We start from the raw sequence: 20,208 nt of genomic DNA on the forward strand, positions 1-20,208 counted from the left end.
TTATATATATGTATATATATATATATATATTTTTATTTATAAAAAAAGGTTAATAATTACATATGTGTGTATATATATAGATATATTATTTTGGGTCAATTAAGATGATAAATGAATAGTGACAAAGGAGACCAACCCTTGGCCTTTTGAAAGACTAAGTTATTGAACTTTAACAAGTTTGTAGCAAATGGTACAGACATTAATGGTGTTCATCTAACATGCAAGGATTCATGAAGAATATGACATTCAAATGAGATATTTTTCAGGTTTGACAAATGAGTGGACACCCTGCAATGCCACTTTAATTAATCTCATATATCTTAATAATTATTAACCTGCAGTTTATCAAATTGATATAAGTTTAATAAATTTCTTGTGAAAGTTGTCATGAGCTCAAACATACAATATTCACATGCGTTTGTCTGATACATCATAAGGTTTTAGCATCAATGATCAGGAAATGTTTCACCTTTGAAGGTATTTCCAAGGAATTATATCCCTTTGGAAAAATCAATCTACTCTCATGCAAACAAAACCACAGTAGAAAGATTATTTACTGGTTTTTGTTCTCATGTGATTTATATATATATATATATATATAGCCCCTTTTGATGTGCCATCTCAGTGTTCCTAGTACTTAAAAAAGAATAAGAATAAGAATAAGAATAAGAAAAGAATACCATAAATATATATGTGTATATATTATGTTAAGATATATATATATATATATATATATATAATGCACAGAAATATACAGATGAATGAATGGCTCATATCTTTCTTCTTTGTTAGCTTGTTATAGGAGAATTAATGGTGGTGAGAAAAGAAAGGATGGAGGATAAGGGTGAGCACAAGCAAAGCATAAAGTTGAAACAAGATAGAGATTGATTTTAAGGGTGAAGGGGAAGGAAAATGTATGAAGATCACACTCAGCTTCTCTCTTTAATGTTGTAAAGAAGCTCATCATATGCTTCTTTTTCCCACCACCTTGAGATACTCATTTGCTTTTTATGCCTTGTTTTTCCTTCTCCTAATTGTGCTTTAATTGTTGCTCTCTTCCTTTATATATCTCTATATCTATTTTCTTTTCCTTCTCTTTGGAACCCAATCAGAGAAAGGAATAAAATCAGGTGCAAACACATCAGCTCAGATTCTTCAACTCCTTCCAACTATATACTCATTATTATATACATATACCTTTCTCCCTCTCTCTCTCTCTCTCTCTATATATATATACACACACAAATATATATATATGTATATATATATTGGCAAGCAGAGAGTTAGAAGAAAAAGTTAATGGTTGGAAGCAAATTAAATATAAATTGATTTGTAGGATACTGTTAATAGGATGACATGCAATGGGAGAGAACAGCAGAAAAATAATATATATAGTCAGACAGTCCATAAAAAGAGAAGGGACAAAGAACACAAAAGAGAAAACTAAAGGAAAGGAAAAGTTAAGGGAGGGGGCCCTGAGAAGGAGCTTCATTGACAAGCAGTAGTACTGCAGTAAGTTCTTCTTGTTTGAATGCAAGTTTCATCTCTTGACTTCTTTTTTTACTGGTTGGTTAACTAAGATATATAGCTAGTACATGATATATATATATATATATATAAATATTTAGTATCAAAATAAAACCAATATATATATATATATGTATATGTGTGTATATATACATGTAATAAAGGTTGTAAGTCAAAATCAGAGGGACATGAGTACAATTTAGCATTTGTGGAGAGGAAAAAGACAAAGAGATAGTTTTAAGTATAGAACAGCTAGGTAGCTAGCTCACCAACAAGTCTAGTGTGTAAAGAGACATAGTAGCAAGTACACTAGCTTTCAACACTATCCAACTCATCAATGGCCAGTCCTGCAGCAAACTTTAATTCAGTCTATCATGACCAGTCAGTCAATTGAATGCCATAAAATTAACATCACAGCCGGACCACACTACTACTCCGGATGAATTTTTTTGCATATATATATATATATATACATATATGAGAGTAAACAGAAAAGATAGAAAGCTAAACTATAATCTATTATTTCATCATGAAGTAATAATTTTTTTTTTATATGATGGTGATTGACAATAGAGACCACTCAATATTGCCAAAAACTTAACGTTCAATGAATGCATCTCATAAGTCCACTTTCATCTTTATAAGGTGGTGGTCCTGATAATCTAATCAAGTTATATTTAAGTGAGCCAATTTCCTTGCGTTTTGGTTAATTAATTTATCATAGGATTAAAGAGCTCTATTCTTTTTCTATTATAAAAATGATAACAAAAATACAAAACTTTATCCTGTGAAAAGAAGAGCATATATAATCTTTGAACTCAATCATAGAGTCTAATGGCTACAGTGTATAGCACCATGTCTAGAAAGAAAGGACACACAAGATAGAGTTTGGACATGCATTCAATGATCAGACCTCTGAAATAATATATGCATCATATATATATATATATATATATTTCCTAAATATATATATATAGTATGTACTACTGCAAGTGCAATACAGTGAAAACACACAAATACACAGAAATGGGCCATAGAGAGCACAAACAGAAAAAGCATCAAAGGACAAAAGATCAAAAGTTTATAGAGGTGATAATTCCATGACTATGTAAAAGTCCCCTGTTGCTGTATGTACCTTATATATATATATATATATATATGATTGTTCTTTAAAAACAAAAAAGAAGCTAAATGGAGCAGAACCCTACACATGCACAAGGGAAGGGAGAGCTTGTCTTGTCTTATAGTTAAAAACCATTGAGGGCATGCATGATGATGAATGGAGGAGTAGTACTAGTACATATATAAAGAAAGGATCCTGTGAGGGTCCCCAGAAATTATGTTAAGGGTAGTTGCATGCACAGGGCTTTGAACTGCAAGGAAGCTTCCTTTGTGACAAGTATATATATTGTGTTCTTTTCCTTTTGGTTTTGATTCAGCTCAAAGATGAACCTCTAGCTCTTTGGGCCACATTATTACTATGAAGGTTGATTTTGACATGTTTTGTTTCTTGTGATGTTTAACTTCTTATTTAGTTTGTTTTCTTGTTTATGATTGGATATATATATATTGAAAATAATTTAATTTGTACATGCAAAAATACAAGAGTTACTATTGCATGAGTTTGGAGTTATGTTCTAACATTTTAAATTTATTTAATATTTGTTTTCTGCCCGTGACTTCATTTTTGTTTGATCTATGGCTTTTTAATTTTATTTTTTTAGGGTTTTTCCCTGTATATATATATATATATATATATATGAAATTAAACCAAATTATATATACCCCTCCATGAAGGCAAATATCATGCATAGCTTTTAAAATTTGATTTTTTTTAACCCTGTATACACTATTAAAATATATTATTGTATATTAAATTAATAACTAGAAATAACTGTATATATATATACTCCTTAAAAAAAATTTATTGTCATTAGATTAATTAATAATTTAGAATAGCTACCCTTAAAAATTTAAGCCTATTTTTTAATTACATTTAAATACTAAAAAAATTAATAATCATTTATTAGTACTTTTGCAACTATATATATATCTAAAAAAATTAAATCAGTTTATTTATTAAATATAAATAAACAATAAAATTATCATGGGTAGTTTAGTGATTTAAATAAAATTTAATATTTATTATTATACAAAATAAATATTTATATAATTTATAATACATTTTGATGTTGCATATAATGCAAAATAGTATATTTATATCAACAAATCAAATTTTGAAGGATATACATGAAAATTTAGTGAAAGTTATATACTTAATTAATTAAAATTTTTTGCTAGTTATAGAGGCAAAGGTAAACTTTTTATTTTGTTAAATATTTTCTTGTCTTCAATCCCCTTAGTTATGCACTTTCAAATTTTTTTTTTTTCCTAAATAAGAATTATATCAAAACCATACATCACACTCATGAAATATTAATTTGAATATTAGTATGAAGATCAAGGAGATACCTTTGTTTCAGGGGCTAAACTCTCCTTACCTAACAAAAGAACCACCCCTTGATTTTCATGTGCTAAGTTGTAGCCCATTCAATCTCATTCACGGACCACCTAAGTTGCCATCAATGCTTGTCCAATATATATATATCTACATATATATCTTATATCTTATATCTTATATCTTATATCAATATCAAGCACTGCAGGAACAATAAAATACAAAATTATTTACATCCAAAGGACTCTCCGTAACTCAAATTAATTATATCAAAAAAATGACCGTGCATGCAGGTGTCCAAACTTAATTATATTATGTAGTACTATATATATATGTAAATGGGGTCTGGTCATTTCTGAATGTTTGTACATGCCTTTTTTATAAACATCTATCCTCCGGCCATTAGATTTGGATCCAACAATTTCAGATTACTCATTTTAATAAATAGTGATTTATAAAGAGTATAAAAGTTGGATAAAAAACTATTAAAAAAATAAAAAAAAAATGAGATGTACAATATTCTCATTTCAATGGATCGATTATGACTGTAACAGTAATATAATAAATTACACCAGTTTACCCTTATTTTTGACCCTCTAATTTATGGACTCTCTCTCTCTCTCTCTCTCTATATATATATATATATATATATTAATTTCTTGGATTTAGAAAATTTTGAATCTTTGTAATAATTAAATATCATAAAATTCTTGGTTTATTTCCATAGGAATCAGGTAAGAAATTAATCTTGGGCTCCGTAACTCAAATTTATTATATCAAAACAATGACCATGCATGTAGGTGTCCAAACTTTATTATAGTATTATGTAGTACTATATATAATATAATATATATTAGTTTCTTGGATTTTGAAATAATTAAGTTTGAATCTTAATTTGTAATAATTAAATAACATGAAACTTTTAGTGTATTTCTGTTGGGGTTTAAATGGGTTTTGAAACAGTGAAAAACCGCGGAATTTACTGTAGCAATATATGCTGTAGCATTGCTACTGTTCATTGTAGTAAAATACTGCTCACCAGGTACTGTTCACGACACTGCAGCAAAAACACTGTTCACATACGGGGGGTCATGCGCCCGCATACACCCCGTGAAGCTCACTGGAGATTCAGTGCGGCCCAGTATGCGAGCCCGCATAAGCTGCAAAATGCATTCAATGTCTTTCCTGAGGGCTTCAAAGCTCCTCCCAAAGGTTCTACGAGCGCCCGAAAAGCTCAAAACAACTCATAAAAAGTTATTAAACCCCTCATTCAAGTTAGAATGAGATGAACAAACATACAATGACACATGAAACGATTTTTTTAGCGTGGAAACCCTACAAATCGAGGGAAAAACCACGGGACTCCCTTGAGCCTCTTAAACATGTTTCCACTATGTTGACTTATGGGATAACAACAAGATCTCTCAGCTCACTAGAGGAGTACATGCAAAGAACATGAATTTCACAAGAAAAGAGATTCAACACTCATACATCATCCATACACTAGGATGGTTCACAAAAGGGACCTCAAGGAATGAGAGTTGAGGGATCAAACCAAAGGATTAGGAGAGATCCGGCGATGAAGCCTTCCAATCTCGCCTTCTCCAAGAACCCTAGCTCCTCCTTCTCTTCCTTAGATTATTCTTCTTTTTCCCCTAAAAAAACCATGAATAGTCACACCCTCATTCTCATCAAAGATGAGAGCATTTACCCTTGATGAAATTCCCTTTAAGCCCTCCTCCATAAGTCAACATAGCTTCAATTTTTAAACATGGGCCAACCCAACAAATGGGCTGGACCCAACAATTTCCATGACATCAATCATGTAAGAAATTAATCTTGTGTACCAACATGATCAATAGGACAATTTTGTGATCAATAATGCATGCAAACGGTCAGGGTAAAGCCAGACATGCATGAGGAATATGATGATCATCATCTCTCAAGCTAAATGCCTTTCATTCATCACTTCCTTAGAATTTTTTTTCATATATTTAATAACTATATTTGTCAAAAATAATATTAACATTATGTCAATTGAAATTAGATAAATTAAAACAACTCACATTTTTAAATATTTAATCACCCTCTTTAAAATTCTTTCTCCATGTACCAATGCAATGATCAGACTATGAAAAGTACTAATAATTTTGCATGCACACTGTGTATATATATACAGGAATATTGAGAAAGATATTTAGAAGAATGGCAACATTAAACACATGGTCAAATGCTACATAGGAAAGCAGTGGCAGTAACAGGTGATCTTAAAAGTTGAAAGGATAGATATACAGCCAGCCTTATCACTGTTGTTTGTCGGTTGTTTATAGGCACAAGATTAAAACAAAAGGGAAAAAAAAAAAAAAGAGCTCAAAAGAGACAGCACCATACACATACAAACACAATAGTGGATGAACAGTACTTGAATATAGGTGATCTTATAATGAGTGTACATCATCCCAGAGGGCTAGCATTAACCAAACAGGCAATATTGAGACAACAATATCCAGTGGGTCATTGGATACAGTGCTTATCACTTTCAATGATTCAAAGAAAACAAGTGGGTAAGATCTTCTAACTAATAGAAGCTGCTTCTTTTGAAGCTGATAATTGTTCTTGTAATATAAACATATGATCAATGAGATAGAACTAATTTAACATTGAAATTCATGCATATGCATGCTGTAAAGCTTGGAATTTTTTTAATACGTAACAGTGAATAAAGATTATACTTATCAATGTAATTAACTGCAGTGGAATGCTAAAAATTAACCTTTTTTTTTTAAATCATGAGTACATTGGAGACCAATATCTATCTTTTTCATAAATGAAGATGCTGTACTGGAAAATTGTGGGGCTATATTCATCATATTTAAGCGCACTATAATTAAAAAAAATTAAATTGATTTTCTCACATATATATATACCTCATCATCTTGATTTCATGATACAGTACAATTATAAAATCAATCAACTACTATAACCCTTTTCAACAGACATGACAAATGACAATTGACATCTCAATTATGTATGTGTGACAACATTATGGTGAATCCACATAATTATTATGTACACCAGTTATGAAAAACTTTGTCCTCAATTTTAATTTTTAATTGACTCGTCAATGTTCAGACGTGACACAAAATGACAAGATTTTTGCCGGCAAGTGGTTGTGTTGAAACTTGCCATTTGTTGGTCATTCAAATCAATTAATTAATGGTGAACAGGGCATGCATGATGCATGCACTACGTAAGCATACAAGTATTCACTATTCACTGAAGTAAATAAATAGATAAGACACACATGTGCATGCAAGTTTGAATGCGAAGCATTCCATGTATGTAGCCCAAAATATATAATAAATAATAATGAGTTTATGGTACTCTCATAGGTGACAATGTTTACTGTTGATGGATTGGAGCCCAGATAGAACCAGAAATCATCACTGTACCCTCCGGACAATGAGTCACACTAGCTAGCTAGAAGCTAGGTCTTCGGTGAAGCTAACTATAGCCAGTTAGTTCAGTGCATGATTGGACGTGTATACGTGGTGGTTAGTTAAACTTTGTGCCGCCCCAGAGAACACAGCATATAGGCAGGCTAGGCAGCTGACTGTTTAACTCCAAACTAGAGTAGTTTTAGTATATATTTTGTTTTAACTCCAAAGTCCAAAGGTAAATGCATGGGGGGCAATCAAAAACGCTAGCTACAATTAACAAATCAAACATAAACACACACACACATATATATATAATATAATATAATATAATATAATATAATATAATATAAACGCATAGAGAGATGAAGAGGGTTTGTGGGAGAAAGGCAAACAGTAATTGATCCAAACTCCTCGTTTCTAACCCATGACAGCGCGCCAAACGGTCAAAATCTAGCTAGTCAAACCAGGCTCTAGTATTCACGTGAAGTTAAGTCACAACGGCATGCAAAGAGGTGCCATATATCATATATATATATATATATATTGGCTTCTATTCCAAAAAGGTGCCACTCAAAAGAATGTTTCAATAAATGGGTGCTTCAACGTCCAACCGATGCAACCAATATATACATATTGGCTTCTCTTCCAAAAAGGTGCCACTCAAAATAACAAATATATATATATATATATACACACACTATATTATAATAAGAATAGTCCCATACATGTATACCCTTCCATATATATATCCTCACTCTCTCCATTCATATATTAATGGCTACCGTCTATGAAACCTTACTTTACCACAAGATGGACAGGAGACTCTACAAAGAAGTCATGGCAATGGGCCGTATTCCAGAATTGGCTCGTAATATCATCACTCTATGGATGTGGCTTGAATTAATAGGTATCAAAGTCATTTACCACCTCCAAGATATTTCTACCTCTACTTGTTTGTTTTTGAGTTTCATCAAGGAAGCAGAGGCCATTCTCAAAGTTATTCGTCAAGATTCACCACCTTCTCATAAAGATGAGTTAAAAACTCTGCCATTTACTGCTGCTTTCTCCATGAAGCCTATCAACCTTCAATTTTTTTACCATCACAGTGATGTAGTGGTTAGAGGATTAACTTATTTACTGAATGAGATTGGCACTCTCATCTTCAACGAGGAAATGAACCATATGTTTCATACTTATGATATGGCATTAAGCTTTGCAAAACAACAAGGAGTGAGGTCACCATGCATGCCTAAGAAGCTAGCCATGCAATATAACCCTCAAGTTATTCAATATTCTTCCAGCTTAGCGGATCACCGCTCCCTTTTCATCACTTTTTCAAAGGGACTTCCTCTAAAGAGAGAGGAAATAGCGGAGTATTTCAATAAGTATGCACTATATATAGGGGCCTTTTTATTCATTGTTATATATATATATATATATATTGCATCCATTCATTCATTCATTTTATATATTATTTATCACTTGTTAATTTGGTGATTATATATATATGCATGATTTTGTAGGAAGTTGGGGCATTGTGTGGAGAGAGTGATGATGGAGCGCACACCAGTGGGAGTGGCGCCAATGTATGGAAGAATAGTGTTTGTGATTGAAGCTGTGATTGATATTTTACTGAATGGAGAGAACATCATCAAGTTTTCAATCAAGGGAAGACAAGTTTGGGGGAGGAAATATATTCCTAGAAATATTGGCCGCAAATTTTAAATAAAATTGTTCATGTTTGATGATCATAGAAGAAGTAAATTTATGGGTTTGAAAATTTAAATAATTAATTAATTTTGTATTTTTAATGCTTATGATAGTATAAAATATTTCAATTTAATTACTTATATTTAATAAATTAGTTTAGTTCTTTTAGTTCTATGACTTTATTTGTTTAGAATTAATCATGAGGTACAAGCCAAGGGCAAGATGAATTTCTTGCCTCAATTTTTTCTGAAATAGCTAGTGTCAAACCCAGGAGCAATAGTAAGAGATTATATTAGTGGCTAGCTTTAGTGGTCTTGTTCAACTGCTAACAAGAATAGCTTTTCTCTTTCGACCGGTGCTCACTTTTGGTGCTTTTATATATATATATATATATATATATAAGTAGTAGTTGATCCTTGAAAAGGGTCAAGGTACCATATGAAGAGGTAGAATTAATAAAGTTAATTTAAAATATACTCCTTCCGTTCATTTTTAGTTGTCAATTTTACCTAATTCACACTGATTAAAAAAAATTGGTTAAAAATAATTAATTACCTGTATTTTATAAAAAATTTCATTACTTTTCAAAACTACCCCTATTTAAAACTCCACTAGTGAAGTATATAGTTTAATGTTTAGTTGATTGTGATTTATTGAAAATTGTATAAATACATTAAATTAAAGGGTAAATTTAGAAAGAATTATTTAGTACTGCATAAAATTTCTAATGTGATAAGTAAAAATAAACAGAGAAGAGCTCCAAAATGTGACAACTAAAAAAAAAAGGAGGGGAGCATTTATTAATATTACAATTGTATGATAACATGTGAGAATTCTTTATCATACATATGTTTTCTCAAAATTAAAAATTTGTTCTAGTGGTTGTTTGTCCTCCTTTGTAACAAAGTTTTGGTTCGACTTTTTGTTTATATTCAGGTTGCTTTATTTTATTTATTTTTAATAAATGTAAGTTTCTTTTAAGCAATATATATTTCATACAGAGAACCTCCTCGTCATCTCGAGACCTCCATAGATTTTAAATTTAGAAATCTCCACAATAGTTATTGAATTTGCATGCAATAATTATGATTTATTTTTCAGTGTTAAATAGTATACAATAATATTATATTCAGCAATACCAAAGAGTATCTTAATTACACATTAATTTTATACATTGTTTGTATAAATAATAGATGCTAGATGATGATCCAATGATTGTTATTAAACATCCATAGTAAACGGTGCATTTGCGGATGTCAGTAACTGACATATATATATATATTATTAATCTCTATAATTTCATAGATTTTTGCATAAATAGTTTTAAAAAAATAATAAGTTATGTTGCATTAATTAATTACCCAGGTTATATTCAATAATACGGTTTTACATAGATAGGCAAATCAATAGCTCAATTCAAGGGGAGGTTATGCCAACTAGACATTTGATGTTGAATCGTTTAACAATTTATAAATATATCCTTTTGCGAGGGTTTGAAGTGATTTGAACAGCTTAAAATTGTCTTATTGCGAGCGCTCACGCACTTATATTAAATTTAAATAATTGTAAGATAATTTGAATTCTATCCACTTTTATTACATTAATTTTAATTTAAATTAAAAAAAAAACCGTTTATATTCATATCCAAGATAATCCTAGTTCTTTTAGGATTATGATTCCTACTTCTAATCACTGTTTACACACTGTTATATATATAATCAAATCCTTCCCTTGTATTTCACTTCTCATCCATCACTCACACTTTTAATCACTCAATATAGAAATTAGAAGGTGAATCAATGGCTGCAGAGAGATACAGGAACATGCCTCAAGTTGTGGCCTTCTTTGGCACTGAACTTGAATCACTGGTGCAATACACTGACCAGAGCTTTATACAAGATCTGAAGATCTTGACAGTGTTTCACCGGCAAAGGCCACTGATGCACGGGGCTCAGCAGGTGGCACCAGGAAGAGTAATCGCAAGAATCAAGGTGTCAAAGGAGTTAAATTCACAGATTTTGTGATGAGTTAATGATTTTAGTATTAAGTAATTAGCAGATAATATAGTGAATTAGTGGTTATATAAAGGTTGTAATTTCGGAGAGAAAAGTCCATTAGAGGGGTTGTTATTGTTGGTGGGACTGTTACGCACGTGAGATGTTTGTGGAAATGCCAAGACACAGGCGAGGTTGTTACAATCGTGATGATGATTCGTTTATAAACCGAATCATCGAGTAAATGATAGCAAGGAATATTTTGCTCAGTCTTGCCCCCCTGTCTTCTTCTCCAATTCTCATCCCTTTTCTTTTCCCTTCTCCTTCTTCTCTCCTCTCTTGAACCTCTTCCTTTCCTTTGCTGCATCAATTTGGTGCTTTCATTGACTTCATGACGGACGGCATGGTGACGCGCGCTCGTGCTGTAGATGATCAGCTCTCGGCAATGGCCGAACAGCTGGCTCGTCACGACGCTGCCCTCACGAAGCTGGACTCTCTTTGTTCCACGGTGCAGCTCCATTCTGATTCTTTTGAAGTCCTCCGCAAGACCCAGGCAGAGTCATTCGAAGCTCTGCGTAGCTCGATGGCTTCCCAGCAAAACATCCTCACCGAGATGATGATAAAGCTTCAAAGTCTTGACAGATCCACATCATCTTCGTCCCAACCTCCACTTCTTCCTTTACCATCACCACCACTTCATCCTCATCATCCTCACTTAGCCTTACCCTCTCCTTCGTTCCAATCAAACTCGTCCGGCTCTTTTAACCGTCCTCCCAAAATCATTGTCCCTGCTTTTTCCGGTGAGGACGTCATGGGTTGGTTGTTTCAGATGAATCACTACTTCGTCTTCAACCACATACCCGACGACCAGCGCTTGGACATCGCAACCTTCTACATGGCTGGACCGGCGCTGCAGTGGTTTCAATGGCTCCATTCTACATCTCAACTGTCCAATTGGGAATCCTTTGTTCGCCAAATCGAACTCCGATTTGGGCCTTCGTCATTCATCAATCATGAAGCCAGATTGTTCAAGCTCCGCCAAACTTCCACGGTCACGGCCTATCTCCAGGAATTTGAGGGTTTGTCCAATCGTGTTCCTGGCCTCAGTCAACAAAGTCTCCTAAACTGTTTTCTCTCCGGTCTTCGGGATGAGATTCAACGGGAACTCTATATGGTGAAACCAACCTCTCTTCATGATGCCATGGGATTAGCAAGATTGGTGGAGGATAAGTGCAACGCTGGCCGTTTGAGTTTCAATCGACCACCATATCCTCGGCTGCTTCCTGCTCCGTCCACACCACCAGGACCCCGGCCTGCACCTCTTCCTATCAAGAGGCTATCACCGGCAGAAATGGCTGCGAGGAGAGAAAAGGGCCTCTGCTTTAATTGTGACGCCAAGTTTGTCCCGGGTCACAAGTGTAAACCAGCCGTGTTTCTCTGTTTGTTGGTGGATGCTGAGGATCCGCCGCCGGCGGATGTGGAACCTGCACCGGATGAATCCACTCCTCTACCCACGACTCCTGAAGAAGAGATGGTGATTCCAGAAGAGCCTAGTATATCCTTCCATGCTTTAATGGGACAACTGGTTCCCTCTACACTGAAGCTAGCCGGCACAATCAACGGCCATAACGTCGTCGTCCTGGTCGATGGGGGCTCGACGAACAATTTCATTCAATCCCGACTGGCCGCTCATCTCCACTTACCAATTCAGGCATCTGCACACATGCGGGTCACCGTGGGAAATGGCGATGCGCTGTCCTGTGGGGGTGAATGCATCGGCGTGCCATTGATGATCGGAGGTGCGACATTTAATGTTGATCTCTTATTACTGCCTATTTACGGTGCTGATTTGGTCCTAGGCGTCCAATGGATGCTGCGATTAGGTCCAATTTTATTTGATTATGAAAATTTATGGATGGAGTTTAATTACAATGGGAATCGGGTTCGGTTGACTGGGCTTACTCAACCCCAATTTAATCTGATTCGGACGGCGGCATTACAAAAATCGGGCTCGGACAACATGCAATTCTATCATCTTACCATCACATCCAGTGACCCGCACCCGATTCCATTAGACTCGGATGCCCCTCTGAGCTTTATTAACGCCGTCAGTTCTCTCCTTCGCGAGTTCACAGAGGTCTTTTCCACACCAGCTGGCCTTCCACCGGGGAGAGAGCATGATCACCATATTCCTCTGCTACCAGGTGCGCCACCAGTCAACGTGAGGCCGTATCGATATCCGTATTTCCAGAAATCTGAAATTGAGAAGTTGGTGGGTGAGATGATGACCGACGGCCTCATCCGGCCAAGTACGAGCCCCTTCTCCTCTCCGGTTCTCCTTGTGAAGAAGAAGGACGGTACATGGCGCTTTTGTGTGGATTATCGAGCTCTCAACGCCGTCACAGTAAAGGATCGCTTTCCCATTCCGACGGTGGAGGAATTGCTTGATGAAATTGCCGGTTCCTGCGTCTTCTCTAAGTTGGATCTGCGTTCAGGCTACCACCAGATTAGAATCCACCCCACTGATGTGGAGAAGACGGCCTTTCGTACCCATGACGGGCACTACGAATTCTTGGTCATGCCCTTCGGCTTGACGAACGCACCGTCAACGTTCCAGTCCTTGATGAATTCGATCTTCAGGCAAGTACTTAGAAAATTTGTACTTGTTTTTTTTGATGACATTCTTGTTTATAGTCCAGACTGGAATTCTCATGTGGGACACTTGCGCGACGTGTTGGAGAGATTGCGCAATCATCGCCTGTTCGCTAAACTTTCCAAATGTGAGTTTGGGTGCACGAAGATTGGGTACTTGGGACATGTTATCAGTGGTGACGGGGTTGCTGTTGATCAAGACAAAATTCAAACAATTCAGGATTGGCCGCTTCCTACTTCAGTAAAGGGCCTGCGAGGCTTTCTGGGGCTTTGCGGTTACTACCGGCGGTTCGTGGCTCACTATGCTACATTGGCTGCCCCATTGACAGAGCTCTTGAGGAAGGATGCGTTCATCTGGACCTCCTCCGCTACTCAAGCATTTGAACAATTGAAGGAAGCCTTAACCCGCACCCCTGTTTTACAATTGCCAAATTTCAACGAACCATTCGTGGTTCAAACTGATGCCTCGGGTACTGGTGTTGGCGCCATTTTGATGCAACAAGGCCATCCTTTGGCTTACTTTTTAGTCGTCTACCAAATCCGCGCCTTCAAGCCGCTTCCACATACGCCAGGGAGATGTTTGCTATCACAGAGGCAGTCAAGAAATGGCGTCAGTATCTTCTCGGTCGGCGCTTTACAATTCAGACCGACCATCGCAGCCTTCGTTCATTGTTACACCGGACCATTCAAACTCCAGACCAACAGCGGTGGTTGTTTAAGCTTCTTGGTTATGATTTCGACATTCAATATAAACCAGGATCATTGAATGGACCGGCAGATGCTCTGTCCCGCGTTCAAGGTGTATCTTATCATTCTCTGTTCGCCAGTTCACAACCTCACCCTATTATTTGGGATGCACTGCGTCACGCGTATGCCGCTCACCCTGAAACAACACAGTTAATTTCGGCGGTTATAGCAAATCCTGGTGACCACCCCAATTATGCAATTAGAGATGGTATCTTGTTCTTCAACAACAAAGTCTGCATTCCTGATGAGTCGGCGCTTATTCCATTACTTTTGGCTGAATTTCATGCTACGCCATCGGGGGGTCACGCTGGCATTCAGCGCACCATGGCTCGAATCACCAGTGTCTTTCATTGGCCAGGAATGCTCAAAACAGTCCGTGATTTTGTCTCACAGTGCCCCACATGCCGAGCTTCCAAGCCGCTTTAATCGTGCCCCTCAAGGGTTGCTACAACCGTTGCCGATCCCAGGGAAGATATGGCATTCAATATCGATGGATTTCATCACTAGTCTCCCACCATCCTGTGGCAAAACTACAATTGTTGTGGTGGTCGACCGTCTATCTAAACATGCCCACTTTGCGGCATTGGGGCCTACTATCACTGCCTCCTCAAGTGGCAGAAATATTGGTGAGGGAGGTTATCAAACTACATGGAATTCCGGCACAGATTGTATCGGATCGTGACCCTATTTTTATGAGTCATTTTTGGAAGGAGCTATTCCGTCTTCAAGGGACAATGTTAGCAACTAGCAGTGCATACCACCCCCAAACTGATGGGCAGACCGAGGTATTGAATCGTTATTTGGAGGACTATCTCCGTTGCTTTGCCGCCGACAATCCCCGTCTTTGGACGCGTTTGTTGCCATGGGCGGAATGGCATTATAATACGGCTTGGCATTCGGCAATAAACATGACACCCTTTGAGGCCGTCTTTGGTCGATCACCGCCAACATTGACAGACTACATTACTGGGAGTTCCACTGTGGCGAACGTTGATGATCTCTTATCTGAGCGGGCCACTGTCATCACTGCCCTCCGTGAGAATTTACAACGTGCCCAGACTCGAATGAGGAATCAAGCGAATGCCAAGCGCACTGATGTGGAATTTTGCCCAGGTGATTGGGTACTTCTGAAGCTCCAGCCGTATCGGCAGAGTTCTTTAGCCCGACGTACAACACACAAACTCTCAATGCGTTTCTTCGGGCCTTTTCAGATCGAGGAACGAATTGGCGCGGTAGCTTACCGTTTGCAATTACCGGAGACTGCTAAACTGCATAATGTTTTTCACGTCTCTCGGTTGAAGAGGTTCAAGGGTAGTCCAGACCAATTTATCAACCCATTACCTGCAAATTTTATAGGCCAGCATCCTCTTTTGACTCCCAAGTCTGTTATGAAGTATCGGGATATTATAAATGGTTCCCAGGTTGTTCCGCAGGTCTTGGTGCATTGGGAGGGACAGCAGGAGTCTGATGCTACATGGGAAGATACCCAGGCTTTCAAGGATACGTTTCCTGAATTTGCCCTTGAGGACAAGGGTGTGGTGAACCGGGGGACAATTGATGCACGGGGCTCAGCAGGTGGCACCAGGAAGAGTAATCGCAAGAATCAAGGTGTCAAAGGAGTTAAATTCACAGATTTTGTGATGAGTTAATGATTTTAGTATTAAGTAATTAGCAGATAATATAGTGAATTAGTGGTTATATAAAGGTTGTAATTTCTGGAGAGAAAAGTCCATTAGAGGGGTTGTTATTGTTGGTGGGACTGTTCTGGCACGTGAGATGTTTGTGGAAATGCCAGCACAGCAGGCAGGTTGTTACAATCGTGATGGTGATTCGTTTATAAACCGAATCATTGAGTAAATGATAGCAAGGAATATTTTGCTCAGTCTTGCCCCCCCTGTCTTCTTCTCCAATTCTCATCCCTTTTCTTTTCCCTTCTCCTTCTTCTCTCCTCTCTTGAACCTCTTCCTTTCCTTTGCTGCATCAGCCACTGAACATGTCCATCCGTGTGTTTCTTAAGCGTATCTGGCCCAGAGTAAACTGCAGTTTATCGTGTTACATCGTCGCATATATTTATCTCCGAAGGTTTACTAAAAGATATCCATTGGCCCTCATAGACTCATATAGCATCCACAACTTCATCATCACCAGTCTTCTTCTCGCCGCGAAGTTTATGCATAACAAGTAAGAGTGACATTGATGATCATTTAGTTTTGATTGAAGTTTTCTCAGTTTTCATCATCTGTTATCTGATAGATATTATTTGTTGTTAATGCAGAAAGTATAAGAATCCTGATTTCGCGATCCTCGGGTTGTTGCCGAAGGCAGAGATGCACATGTTGGAAACTAAGTTTCTGGCTGCCATAGACTACAGATTGCATGTATCAACTGAAGAGTATATGAACATCTGCATCTGGATGAGTATGAGTATGAGTAAAACTTCTGAAATCTGTCCTTCTCCTTCCTGCTGCTATGAAGGATTGCATCAACATTCACATGAAGATCATGGACAATTTTTTTTTTCTTTCTTTTTTTAGCTTTTTAATATATATCTTGTTTGTAAAAAGTCACATGGACTAGGTTTTATATTGCAGTCTTTGTATAATTTCAGACTTGGCATACATACACTGCAACTGTGAATAAACAGGCATATTGCTTTCGAAATTTAAACACAAAATTACAACATTGTTTGGAATATATGTAACAATTCGCACACAGTATGATTGGAGATGATATCTGCTGATGATAGTTGACTTAAAACTAAAAAGAAAAATTACAACCATAGGTAAATTAAACATGTTTTACCCATCAGAACTATCATCATCGGTGATGTCGCCTGGCAGCATGGGCACCACTGCAGCACAACAAAAGGTCTCGCGGTCCTTGAGGAGAAGACAGCTTCCATCTGAATTCCATTTCAGATCAGTGATGGCAAAATTTGGAAGCGGAACATTGATGCAGCATGATCCAGAGGGGCTCCACATATACAGATGGGAGCTCCCGGTGCACAAAACAACGCGGGGGCAGGTTGGGTCCCAGGCAGCTGCACGGATCGGTTCTTTCTGTATCAAAACTGCTGTGAGCTCAAGACGACGAATATCCCATATCCAGAGAACAGCAGGCATGTTATCGCTGCGAGTGAAGAGATACTGGCTGTCATTACTCCATGACAACAGACCTGTACAATTTTTATATCAGTATTCAACACTTTCTTGAGCATTCAGTCAGTAGAAACAGTAGGGTTCTTAAGATTAAACAAGCAAAAGAGTTACTTAATTGATCTAGCAAAAGAGGAGAAGAAAATTTGCAGGATAAACGGGTACAGATGTTCATATTGAAGGTTTAGGGTGTAGCACAAACCAATTCCCTGTTTAGGGTTGGGCTTGTCCATTGCCGCCTTTTGGGATGGCAAGTTAATTGGAAGATCCATTAATTTGTACTTGACTCTGGAGTTTCCATCAGCAGCACTCTCTGAAAATGAAGAAGCATATGTTAAACAAATGCAGAACTTAATAGTAATGACAAACATCTCCATAACTTAATCAAATTGTTTTTTAATTCAGAATTTTAGTGGATGCTTTAATCATCAGTCCTATAAATGAGTCAAATTCCAAAAAAATTATATGGAGAATTTTCTCTAGTTATCCTATGCCCTACAACTCACCAGGGCCGTTGCCTTGCATACAGTGAGGAAAGTCATCATTCAAACACAAACCAGACATATCAAGTTGAAAGGGCTCATCAACTTCCTAAAAAAATACTTGAAAAAAATTAACAATAATAGTTAACTTTTGTAGAAGTTGCGCAAAAGCAACACATAAACAAGAAAAGTATTTAGTTGGAGAGAGTATTTTACCTTGTATACTGCAGCCCCACAAGAGCTTCGGATGGTGGATACATGCATGAACTCAGCAAAGTTCTTCCAAGTAAGGTGGTTTAATGCCCGTACTGCCTGATCATAACTACCCACTGCTAGAAATTGGCCACAAGGAGACCAAGCCACTGTTTTCACACCCAATCCACTTTCATATGCTTGATACTTAAATAAGCATCTCCCATCAGGAGAATAAATCAGAACCTGCATCATAAGTAGATTTGCCTTCAAAGGACAAAGGAATGCCCTCTTTTCTCAAATTGAATTAAGAAAACGATTTTGTAGAAACATCTAGTTTTAATTAGTAGAAAATATTCAATTTATAAAGACAAGCAACCATAAAGCAAATGAGAAGCTGAAAATCTCATCAGTGTCCAAGTCTTCCATCAAGAGAAGAAGGGTAAACATTGAAACAAAACAGACTTTGCAAATGTTCCCGAGAATGACAAAACACACATCCTTGAAAATCAGCACATACATGCTAGAGGATATTATGATGATTTGTTGAAAGATGAAAGCAAGTTTAGTGAAAAGAGAGGTAATCATTAAACTTCGACATTTACTGGAGATTCAGCAGGAGACAATATGCTACAAATCATACACTATATAAGAATATCATGACAAAATAAACAGAGGAAAAACTAGGAGCAATTAATGGCTCATTGGATTTGATACCTTATATTCAAGAAGAGAATCCCAAACAACAATGGCACTATCATCTGGAGACCACTCAATGCCTGCCAGGTCCACAGTGTCAACGGTAAAAGCCCCCATTATTTCCCATGTATGACATGATAGAAGATTCACATAGTCTTTGCAATCCCTTCTCGTGCAAACTGCAGCAAACTTTCCATCCTGGGTAAAGGAAACACCTTTTGAAGCATGTTTTGGGCACTGCACATGCACACAGGCAGTGTTTACCAACGACCAAACAGTTAATCTCAGTTGAAATTCAGATGTGGTGAGAATGTGGCGACTGTCCGGGCTCCATCTTGCATAAGCAATTCCAGCAGGACCTTCGTCAATTTTACAAGTCCATTCCGGCTGTGTCAATGACCACGCCTGAACCATTGGTCTCTTATAAAGACCACAAAGTATGTACTCTGAATCAAGCGCCCATTCAACATAACCTATCTTGTCAACACAAGTATATAATTGCACAACCTGCGAAACAGAAATTCAATAATATCATTCCTTCAAGCACATTGTGGTCAAAACTTTATATTCTAGATTGTATGTGGCCATGCTACTCTGGTGGCTGGAAACTGAAAAATCCGGCTTTGAGCTGCCTATAGTGGTAAGGAGAAGGTGAACAATGAATAGAACCAGGTCTACTGCATTCTTAGCCGATAATGCTGAACTGCAATGCATTTATAAATAATGTACCTTGCAAGCCAAATTTCATCTTTTTCCACGCGAATTAGGTGAGATTGCAACAACAACAACAACAGCTAGGGTTTCTAGAGATTAACTTTTGGGAATCGATGAGCTGGGATTGAAACACGAACCTTGAGGGAGTGAACATCGCGGATGACAAGGCGATAGTCGACTGCGACGGCGAGGTACCGGGAATTTGGGGAGAAGCAGCAAGGTCCTGTCAGCTTGTACGCATCTGTGAACTCCATTACCTCCAGGATCTATGGAGATCCAGCCCCGCTGGCAGAGAAATCGGACACTAGGGCATCATCGAGCATCGATTTGAGGAAACCCTAGAAGGAGCAAAGGGATACGGTGGTCTTCCTCGTCGCGCGCGGGATCTAAATTTGACTGAACAAGCCGATGAAGCCTCACTTGAGTCATCAACGTTCA

The 20,208-nt window shown here is 37.2% G+C and overlaps 3 protein-coding genes across 3 annotated transcripts; 2 read left to right on the forward strand and 1 right to left on the reverse strand.

Annotated features, from left to right (window-relative positions):
• The first annotated feature begins 11,520 nt into the window (after positions 1-11,520).
• On the forward strand, positions 11,521-14,954 carry LOC120258078. The gene is made up of 2 exons (XM_039265423.1): positions 11,521-14,488; positions 14,539-14,954. The coding sequence occupies exons 1-2, from the start codon at positions 11,521-11,523 to the stop codon at positions 14,952-14,954; spliced, it is 3,384 nt and encodes a 1,127-aa protein (XP_039121357.1).
• A 1,446-nt stretch (positions 14,955-16,400) lies between these two features.
• On the forward strand, positions 16,401-17,087 carry LOC120259361 (cyclin-U4-3-like). Its single transcript, XM_039266948.1, has 2 exons — positions 16,401-16,709; positions 16,804-17,087. Exons 1-2 carry the CDS (start codon positions 16,522-16,524, stop codon positions 17,060-17,062), a joined length of 447 nt encoding a protein of 148 aa, XP_039122882.1. The 5' UTR covers positions 16,401-16,521; the 3' UTR covers positions 17,063-17,087.
• Positions 17,050-20,208, reverse strand: LOC120259360 (WD repeat-containing protein WRAP73). Its single transcript, XM_039266947.1, has 6 exons — positions 19,908-20,208; positions 19,075-19,563; positions 18,382-18,603; positions 18,190-18,274; positions 17,886-17,996; positions 17,050-17,703 (listed from the first exon to the last, which is right to left on the reverse strand). The coding sequence occupies exons 1-6, from the start codon at positions 20,022-20,024 to the stop codon at positions 17,327-17,329; spliced, it is 1,401 nt and encodes a 466-aa protein (XP_039122881.1). The 5' UTR covers positions 20,025-20,208; the 3' UTR covers positions 17,050-17,326.

Source organism: Dioscorea cayenensis, chromosome 4 (genome assembly GCF_009730915.1).
Source record: "Dioscorea cayenensis subsp. rotundata cultivar TDr96_F1 chromosome 4, TDr96_F1_v2_PseudoChromosome.rev07_lg8_w22 25.fasta, whole genome shotgun sequence".
Lineage (NCBI taxonomy): Eukaryota > Viridiplantae > Streptophyta > Magnoliopsida > Dioscoreales > Dioscoreaceae > Dioscorea > Dioscorea cayenensis.